General features: G+C 40.3%; 1 protein-coding gene across 1 annotated transcript in view; it reads left to right on the top strand.

Annotated features, from left to right (window-relative positions):
- Positions 1-622: 622 nt before the first annotated feature.
- The window catches only part of Smp_083870 (PwLAP aminopeptidase (M17 family)), a 19,897-nt gene continuing 10,008 nt past the window's right edge, over positions 623-10,511 (top strand). Inside the window, exons 1-6 of the mRNA XM_018791457.1 lie at positions 623-794; positions 830-895; positions 928-1,010; positions 3,187-3,325; positions 4,414-4,539; positions 5,517-5,706. Of these exons, the coding sequence (XP_018645401.1) occupies positions 651-794; positions 830-895; positions 928-1,010; positions 3,187-3,325; positions 4,414-4,539; positions 5,517-5,706 (748 nt within the window). The 5' untranslated portion in view covers positions 623-650. The remainder of the gene's footprint in view (positions 795-829; positions 896-927; positions 1,011-3,186; positions 3,326-4,413; positions 4,540-5,516; positions 5,707-10,511) is intronic.

The following is a 10,511-nucleotide window of genomic DNA, read 5'->3' on the forward strand; positions in this document are numbered from 1 at the left end:
AGTAACAAAGCTTCCGTATGATGACCTACCGATTAGACCAAGTCTATTTCAATTCTATTTCAAAACAGGTAATTCACGAGAATACTTAAAGCGTTCACAAGCCCGGGACAAATTACTTGTCAGCTGACCATCGACCTTCCCATTGATTCATCAACGTGTGGAATTCATTGCTTCAGTACATGACTGAAGCTTTGTCTGTCAACGCTTTCAGAAGAAACATGGGTAAGCTGGTAGACCACCGTTGTCATGACCAACACAAGCCACCCAGCCTCCTATCTTTGGCGGATTGAAACTGAAAAAGGTGATACAACTTGGGCCGAAACAATTGCTACGAACTATGCTAGGTTGAGTCAAGAAGAAACTACTTAGTTTCAATTGGAGAAAGTTCATGTGTTCAAGGAGTTGTGTGAAGAGACAGAACATATGAGAGAAAAGAATTTTTCAAACGAACACCATTGAATACTCTCCCAAGGTCACCTCCGTGCTTATAATACTCACTCACTTGTAATGCTATTTCACAGTTTGTTTACGTTAAGGTAAGCATAACAAATCAGCTTTCAAGGTCTACCCAAAATCATTTCTTTAGTTCCCGGTTTTTCTGTAGATCTCGGTTTGTCGTTTTAAACAGTTCAAGGTCAGTTGTCGCTGTTATGACACATCGCGAGTCAATACGGCCTGTGGTCACATCAGATCTATGTTCTCAAGACTACGATTCTGTTGTACTTGTAGTTGAAGACGTTTCAGATGCATTCTCGTTCACGCCTCTGGTTGAAACGTTACAAGAAGCATCACAGGTGTGTGTGGTGCAGGGTTATATACTCCTTTTTAGGTGAACCAGAAATTCTGTTCAGATGTCCACACCTTGACTTGTCGCTCTTTACCATCTAAACGTTTGGTATGTTGATGTTCATTTATAAATTCTCCTAGGTCGTTTCGTTTACTGGTCACCTTGATCAAGACATTGATGATGCTCGTCGAATAACTGAAGCATCGACGAAAGGTATATCTCAGTAAGTATACTTTATACTGTCTTAAACCTCACCTTTCTAAAGGTGAGGTTTAAGGCACGTGGTCACAACCTGAAAGAACCTATATGAAGGTAGACAACTCCCATCACCTAATCAGTCATATGTCTGGTCAAGTTATTTGCTGAATTCTGACCTCACTATCTCCAATATCTTCATGACAAGCTTATGTAAATCATTAATACATGGTTTCATGTAGTTTAAGTCTGGTCACTTTAAAGCACTGATCCTAGTAAGCTCAGTCATATGTAGGTCGGTGTACTCTGAGTATACGTGGGTCCATATTCGTCTCAAGATGTTTATTGGAACGAACAGATATCACGTTACTCAGCAAACATCTGGTGGGTATGTATAAAATAGTGTAAAATTAGAATAAAGGAGGTGAACGTTAGGTTCAAAATAAACAACTAAAGTACGGTAAGCGAGTCCATAATTGTGTAAAGTAACAAACAGTAAGTAGCTCCACCAACTGATACGACGTTTGAGCTTTGGCACACCTACCCAATCTCCCTATTTTGGGGTTTCCTCAAAGTTCGGGAAAAACCACAAAGTTTTGGGGAATTTCCTCAAATCTGGTGAAATTTTGGGGTTTTTGTGTCACTCTCCCAAAATTTTCTATAGCAGCTTCCCCAAAACGGATAAATTTTTCCCCGAAGTTGGGAGATTAGGTAGCTTTCTCCTTACTTCTAAAAACCATCATTACACGTTAGTTAGGTGTTGATTGGGCGTACGTAATATATTTCCTGACTTTCTCAAATGATATGTATCCAGGATCTTATCAATCGATTTGCTACCTTTGTCTGGTACTGTAGGTCTAAACTTTTCATCGCTCTGTGTTTCTAACATGCACTAGCAATCCTTTAGATAAATCTACGGTTAAGAACCTGAGATTTACCAATGTCTTTTATTTGTTTGGCGTCTTTAAAGCGATACAGCGGACTGCTACGTAGTATACTCGTCCCTTCATTGGCAGACGGATATCTCATCTATACCACAAGTTGGCACAAACTAGATGAGCTTTTTGAATTAGTGCTGAGATCAAATCGGCCATCAATCAACCAGATCTGATGAAACTTCGTAAAAAAGCAAGATGGGAAATGCATTCAATAGCTTTGCTCTCTCCCATTAGTTTCTCATTGACACATCAGTCTAATAGCAGTATGTTTCCTTAGAAGGAGTCACGGCTGTAAGCGGTAAGTATGCCAATATTTTAAAGCCTGACGAATGAAAAATGATTGACTTATGTACACTCATCTATATCTAAACTCACGCAGGTCTTCGCGAGTTTCTTATTCGTTAGTTCCAGACAATCATCAAATGATCGTTAAGGTTAATACTTTAGACATTATATTGGTCAAACCGTTTCCTTTTCCGTTATCATAAGAAAACTTTAGTTATTTCTAGACTGAGACACCCAGCCGTCGAGGCCTGTCGGGTAAGATTTGCCCTAGCTTCAGACATCCCAATAGTATTTCAGTCAATTTGACTGTTAAAAATCTTTCATCATTCTTAAAAACCTTTGGAGGTAAACCATCGAGTCTCTTCACTCTCGTCTGCTGAAAGTTAGGTATGCCCAATTACGTAACAGCATGGTTTATCATACTATGCACCTTTGTTTTGATGTGAAATATGTCACCTATCAAGGTTCGGAATGATGCAAAACGATACCAGCAATAACCTAGTTGTTTTGTATCCATGTAACTACTCAGAATTGTTGCGTTGAAGACGCACTCTCAACGGAACTTAATTTGTGTGATGAACATGCATTTTTTTAACACAGCCTCATAGAACTGTATACTTCACCAAGATCAGTAGTACTTCCCAAGCATTCATAGCTCAGCCACAAGATCATAAGGAGTTTAGTTCTCTGTTTCTCCTTAACTAAGTTTAATGTTGTAATTTGTATTTTGAACATAATACCATTCGGAAACTACACATCTTTCAGCGTGGTATGAAACTATTCTTTCTCAGATGTGTGGTTAACATACAAACATGGTGTAGCCTTATTCTACCATTCATAAAAATTGCTTCATGTCATATAATCTATAGCTGAATTCAATGAACGTCTTGCATGTTTCTACAAGGTATTTGTCAGTCGGAGTGCACTTATACTTCATCAAAATCCTACACTATTCTAAATGGGTTGTATATTTTTCTTTAGAGCTATCAAAATTGGATCTAAAAGACCGCTCCTTCTGTTGGGTCCATTGAAGACGGCTAAAAAGTTGGAGCACTGTTGGCTTGAACCATCCGTTTCTTGTTTGGCGTCTTTGCTCGGTGCTTTGCATGCTTTGTATGTGGTAAGTATTCGATTTTTTTTCGAATTATTTTTTACGGTTTAATTAGTGCATTAGTTACGAAATGCTTGAGACAATTCTACTTTATGATAACTGAGCTAGAGGAAAACTCGCTTCCAAATCCCCGGTACGCTCGACATTTAACTTCACAAACTCTTAATGTCGGTAGTATACATCGCGAATAGAATAAACAAATATATATTGACTGGTTAACTGTACCATCTAGTTTTCTCGAGTTTGCCACTCTTGTTATAATTTAACTCATGATGATAAACCTCAATCACGTTTCCTACATTCAATTGAACACCATGCTAGAACTTGTATAACTGATGTTAAACTTTCAGTCTCGTACAATTTAGTAATACTTTGTGAAAAGTGTGTTGTGTCAATCTGGGTCACTGTACGTTAATGTTAAGTTTGTTGTTGGATAAGCATTTTATAGTATATGTATGGGACCGATTTCTTCCTGCCCTTATTTTCGCACATCGAATCAATTATGTGGTTTCACTGATTCAAAGTTTTCTATGCGTACCATATTTAGTTGAGTGGTATTTTATATGTTATTGAAAGTAAAGTTGCTTTTCACTGATTACAAGAAATTTGCAAAATTATGATCCGCGGAAAGTGAATACTCCTGTGGCATTGCGAGCGATAATGGTTCATATCACCTAACGTCTCGTTCGCTTATCGTTCATTCAGGGTTTAAATTAAACGAGGACGTTACGTTCGTCTTTGCAATCTAATTGGTGAAAGGGTTCTTGAAGTTAATAATAAAGCCCAAAACCAATAGAAACCCTATAAAAACGTTCATTTTAACCTTATATCTTATCCAATACCCTTGTATTTCTGTCTTGTCTTTACCCGTCCATTACTCTCTTAAGCGATTTGTTGCCTCCTTCTGTTATCGTTTTCCTCTTGCTTATCTCCTCTCGATATCGTTAATGAATTGTAATGATGATTTCAAGAGGTGAACTATCTGTGGGGGGAGTTTAAACACATTTTTAACTGCCATTTATTATAACAAACTTTCAAAATGTATGCAGCATCAGTAAAATAAGTGCACCAATTTTAAATTTTCTCTATGTAATCAGCCCCTCGAAGTTCGTGAGTTTGACCGTCAGGAAGGCTCCACATGTACAAAACCTATTCAGTCACAAAAAGCTGAAGTCCTGGGTTGGTTTTCTGGGACACATTACGCAGTAGACCACGAGAAACTTGTAAGATTTTATTGTTCTTTTTTGTTGTTAATACTTTAGTATTTGGAACAAATTGGTTATTTATGAAATATTGTCGTAAGCAATGGTCTTTGTTCAGGCTTGGTGTTTGTCATGTCTTTTTATGTAGTTTTTACCTGGTTTGGTTTGAGTTCCTAAACTACAATTCAGTCATGTCTCAGTTACTTCATTCTGTAACTTGGACAGCAACAGAATATTGGCTGTCCCTTTACTTTACTCAATGTAGTCTAAGTGATTGAGAGTTACACATCGAACCAAACTTATTTTCTCTCATGTTTAACGCATCATGACCATATTCTTGTATCACTATCCAAACCATGTATTTAAACAACAATAATACAACGCTTATGATGCTGGTCGTGTACGATTAGCAACAGTTAACTAGTATATCTAAAAGTGGTGTTGCACACAAATAATGTAGAAAACAAAGATAACTGCAAAGTATATAAGTGGTTCTGGGACATGTGTCTCTCTAGTATCTCCACAAATCCATCAATCGGGTTTGTATGTTAAACATTACGTTAAATTATTTCTATTCGGTTGTAATTTACTTCGTTATCTTGATTAAACTTTTTCTTAATCTGTCAGTTTACAAAACTTGTTCATATGGATCACCTGTTGTATTCTATTCACTAGTTCTATTTGGCTCCTAATAAAGCTGTGACTTTTACTGCTGTATATTGAAGCTCTGTAATGCGCACTTCGATTTATCTAGAGATTCCACCTATCAGTAAAATCACTCGCTCTGGAAATGTATAACGGTCTACTTAGTGGTTGAGTTAGTTATCGAATTTGTTAAATCGTACACTAGCGTTTGAGTTAACCAGTTAATAACTGTTGTTACTTCATCATCCATAGTCATTTTTACTTTCCGAAACTAATGTATTTACATGTATTTGTAATTATTTACTCATGAACTATGGTTTTGATTTAGTTTTTACTTTATCTAAACTGTATAGACTGGATTAGCCTGGTGTTTGGAAGAGGGTTTACGAGTAGCACGTGATATAGGTGGATCTGACCCAGAACGAATGAGTGCAAAGAATATAGTGACGTACCTTCAAAAAGAATTGACGGAACCTGTTCAGTTTACTGATTGTCCGGTTGATCGAGGGCTTTACCCTCTGGCAGCTATAGTAGATCGTGGAAGTAAGTTATTTTCTTCAGCTTGACGGCGAAATAATGAAAAAAAAACACAGCTCATTTATGTACTACATGTTCATGCATGTTGAAGATATCTAGTAGTTTTACTTGTACAAATGATGCCATTTATGTCATTAGGACTATCGAACGTAGCGTGCTTCATACTTTATACTTTTGGGGAATTGCGAGAATATTATTAAATTAAAAGGAGCTTTTTAGATCCTCTCCCTTGATCTATCTATGCCATATCCAAAACTCACTGAAGATCTAGTTATATTACACATTCTTAGTGTTCATGGTGTTAGACTTAGATGGCTCCAGAAAGCGTTAACACAAGATTGGTAAGCTGATTATTGTTCTTGCAGACGGTTTTGTTTGTAGTGGTCGGTTGCAACCGGGCCATCTTACGAAGTGAAAGTTTACGAGGAACTGCTGAAGCTACAAAATTCATCAGGCCTAAACGATATGACCCTGTCTTATTTTAAGAATGATAGCGCACACCTGATCAGAGAACTAAATTGCTTGTTCGAAAATGTTAGGAAAACAGTGTCCTAATATTTCGGAATGAATCAGTCACCGTCTCTGTGCTTGAAATTGGCCTGTCTTGTTAATACAGTGATTAATGCACATTAAGTCTACTTTCGATCGTATCCAAACTGTTGACGTTCGCCGTGCTTCGCGGATTGTACAAAACTAGTGAAATTGACTGATTTTAGATCAAGTCGTTAATCATATCACCCTCCGGCGAATGTTTTTGCTTTGTCACAGTTCGTGAAGGCTAAAAGTCTCTATGTTTCTTGACATCAATGTTGCGTTTGATTTGTTGGATTAAATCGTCCTTTGAGATTGTCTTTTGGAGCAGTGTCCTCCGAGAAGTACATTGATATTTTGAAGTCTGTACACAAACACATCAGCCAGAGTGATGGTATACAACCACTTCTCTTCATTGTTTGAATAAAGCAATGAGGTTTGGCTCAGTTGTCCAATCTCACCACTCTTCCTCAACTTTGCCATCGATGATATTCCGGAAACAGATCTGACGTAAGTATTTAGTGGTAATGAAGATCAGTACCCAGCAAAAGGCTCTTCGGCTTTTTCTCTTCATGTTAATTATCATGATTTGCATCCTGCTTCAAACAGCTATTCTTACAAAACCACGTAATTGGGTACACTAGTTTACCAGCGTTTGAACGAACCCAATCAAGCGAAAATTCAATATTAGTTGTAAGACGAAAGTAGATTGAAGTTTGTTTATTCAGCTATGAATGGTTACTGCCTCCTGCCGAATTATTATATGGACTACACTTCTGCTTTTTGCGACGAGAATGTTGAATTAATTGAAATTTTTCATTCTCCCAATACATGCCACCCTTCCCATGATTTGAAGTTGGAAAATGTAGTAAATCATACTATTTCATTGCTCTATATGCTTCTGACAGGGAGATCCCGACCATTGCCGCTACTTTAACGTGATGGTCGGGCTTGCCTATTGTGATAAACCGATCGGGCTATACTGGCTGTAACAATCGCTCCTGACAGTCTTACCATACCAGACAAGTCGGTTAAAGAGCGGTGGGGTTAGGCAGGGTCGCCCAATCTCACCATTCTTCTTCAACTTTGCCATCGACGACATTCTGGAAACAGCTCTGATGGATGTAATTAATGGCGGTGTGGATCTGCTGCCTGGAGAAAGACTTCTCGACCTTGAGTATGCGGATGATATTGTCTTACTGTGCGATAATGCCCAAGGCATGCAATCCGCACTTAATCAGTTGGCAATCAGTGTCCGCAGGTACGGCATGTGCTTTGCACCTTCCAAGTGCAAAGTACTCCTACAAGACTGGCAGGATTCTAATCCTGTACTCACCGTGGATGGTGAGCAGATTGAAGTAGTTGAGAAGTTCGTGTATCTAGGCAGCTACATAAGTGCTGGTGGTGGTGTGAGTGATGAGATCGATGCACGTATAATGAAAGCCAGAGTGGCTTATGCCAATCTGGGCCATCTTTGGCGCCTTCGTGATGTTAGTCTGGCTGTAAAAGGTCAGATCTACAACGCGTCGGTGAGAGCAGTTTTGCTCTATGCTTGTGAAACCTGGCCTCTCCGAGTTGAGGATGTTAAACGACTCTCTGTGTTCGATCATCGTTGTCTCCGAAGGATTGCTGACATCCAGTGGCAACACCATGTTAGTAATGCAGAGGTTCGGCATCGTGTGTTCGGGCGCAGAGACGATAATTCAATTGGTGTCACCATCTTGAAACATCGACTTCGGTGGCTTGGACATGTTTTACGAATGTCGTCCCAGAGAATTCCACATCGTGTATTATTTGCCGACTCTGGGACTGGTTGGAAAAAGCCGAGAGGAGGTCAGTGTATGACATGGTGTCGTGGCATGAAAGAAAGCTGCAAAGGGTTAGCTTCTGTTGGTCCTTCACGACTCCCTGGCTGGGGTCTGAGAGATGGTGCAACACAGTGGCTAGAGACGTTATCAGATATGGCTCAGAATAGAAGCCAGTGGCAAGCTTGCTGTAACCTTTTACTTTCTTCATAAAGAGTGATTATAACTTTCTTAACTGAGAGAGTTCTTCTGGTTGTACGTTTCAGTTCCCCCATCATTACTCTTCTCTTTTTTTTCATCCTTTTTTCTTTTATATATACGCATCTCCCCCCCTTTCTCCTCCCATTCTCACTATTTTGTGTGGCGCATATGTATCTGGTGCCCTTTTGTACCAATATGTATGTGTTTAAATAAATAAATAAAACGTATTCACCCTATGTCAAGTCAACCGGCGAGCCTCCTTGGCTAAGACCGTAGAACCTCGTGCCATTGTTATATGCTGTGCCCAAAACACGCATACAGGATCCTAGTATGGTCATTCACCTTACCTAACCGAAACGGGGATCTGACAAGATACATCTTCCTTTTATCTGGCGACCCCATGGCAAGTTCTCGTTGACTGGCAGGTGTACGCATAGCACTAAGTATGAGGAAAAAACAAGAACTTTTAGATTGTATCCCTGTTAACAATCACCTATGTGCTGTTCGGCTAAACGGCTCCGTAAGAACTCCGAAGGATAGGGCCCCCTTTGTTGCTTTTTCGTCATTTCTACCTATGCTCCCACTGACTGCAGCCCGAATGAAGTGAAAGATGAGTTTTTCAGATAACTTTCTGAACTTCTTCAAAAAGCTAGGCACTCAGACATAGTACTCGTATCAGGTGAATTTAATACCCAAGTTATTATTATTTATTTGAACACATAAACATTGGTACAAGGGGGCGCCATACAATAACAGCGAGGCCAGTAGCAGTTACCATTGAAATGTGTGAGGGATGTGATACTGCCCGGGTGCCCAAATCTAGGCAGGCGGTTTTCTTAGGGGGTCATAGCCGTAGCCTTTGACCTAAAGGTCTAATCCACAAAGCACTGAAGCAATTTTAGGAGATTCAGTCCCATGGTAGCCGGTGACCAGCCATAGGTTCATACGCCATTTTCTCCTTCAGAATCCTGGAGCCCATGTGCACCATTGGCTTGAAATCAGGGTTTTCCAAGCCCCGTAAGTGGATCCTCCATATCCGCCAACCCGGTTAAAGCACCGGACATTCGCTTTTCGTCCTCTCAATTTCGTAAACATCAGCAATACCGCGAGCAGGCAGTGGGTAGGACTTCCCTGACAATAGCTGTATTGGTGTGGCCATGTGAGAGCATTTCAAGAGGAAGAACTGACTCTTCCCACCCTTAGCCGTACCAGGGCATTTAAGGGCAATGCCCGAACAATGTGCCAAATAGGACAACAGGCTTCCTTAGCTAGAACTCTAGAATCTTACACCATCGATGTGTGCTGCGTCTCCGAAACGCGCATACAAGATCCGAGTAGTGTCATTCATTTGACCGCACCTAATCAAAATAAAGTTTCATCTCGATACACGCTCCGTGTATCTGGAAGCCCTGACGCTGCTTCCCGTGGCCTCGCTGGAGTAGGTATAGCATTAAGTCCTAGGGCAGAACTAGCTCTTTTAGACTGGATCCCAGTAGACAGTCGTCTATGCGCTGTTCGACTAAACGGATCAGTAAGGACTCGGAAAGATAGGGAAATTCGTCGTTGCCTCTTCGTCGTCTCTGCCTACTCTCCCACTGACTGCAGCTCAGACGATATAAAAGATGAGTTCTACAGGAAACTTTCTGACCTTCTCCGAGAAGCTAGGCGTTCTGATGTAGTAATAGTAGCAGGTGACTTTAATGCTCAAGTAGGTAAACTAAGTGAAAGGGAAGGACACCTGGGTGGATCTTATGGTGTCATGGCGAAAAGAACAGATAATGGCGACCGTCTGCTGCAGCTATGCTCAGATAACCGCCTATTTCTTGCAAATACTAACTTTAAGCATAAGGAAAAACATCTTTTGACCTGGCGACCCCCGAATTCGTCCCAACGTTGGACCCAATTAGATCACATCGCTATCAGCCACCGATGGAGGGGCTCGATAGAAGACTGTCGCTCATTCTGGGGCACATGCTTAGATTCAGATCATGCTCTAGTGCGAGCACGTATTTGTCTGCGTCTTACTGGACGTAGGAAAGACACTGCAGGGAAACCTCTAAGGGTTCTACTTAATGGTAGGCAAGCTAAGAATATATTTCAGGAACAACTAGAAAAACAGTTAGGCAGCCATGTAAGTTGTGTCCACCCCGAGGCAGCGTGAAATGACTTCCGAAAAGCTGTGGAATTCAGCAGTGATATCCGCTAATAAGGTAAACCATAACGTTAGGGAGAAACAATGGATCTCGGCAGCATCTACCGCACTGATAGATGCTC

Source organism: Schistosoma mansoni, assembly GCF_000237925.1.
Source record: "Schistosoma mansoni, WGS project CABG00000000 data, chromosome 3 unplaced supercontig 0044, strain Puerto Rico, whole genome shotgun sequence".
Classification (NCBI taxonomy): domain Eukaryota; kingdom Metazoa; phylum Platyhelminthes; class Trematoda; order Strigeidida; family Schistosomatidae; genus Schistosoma; species Schistosoma mansoni.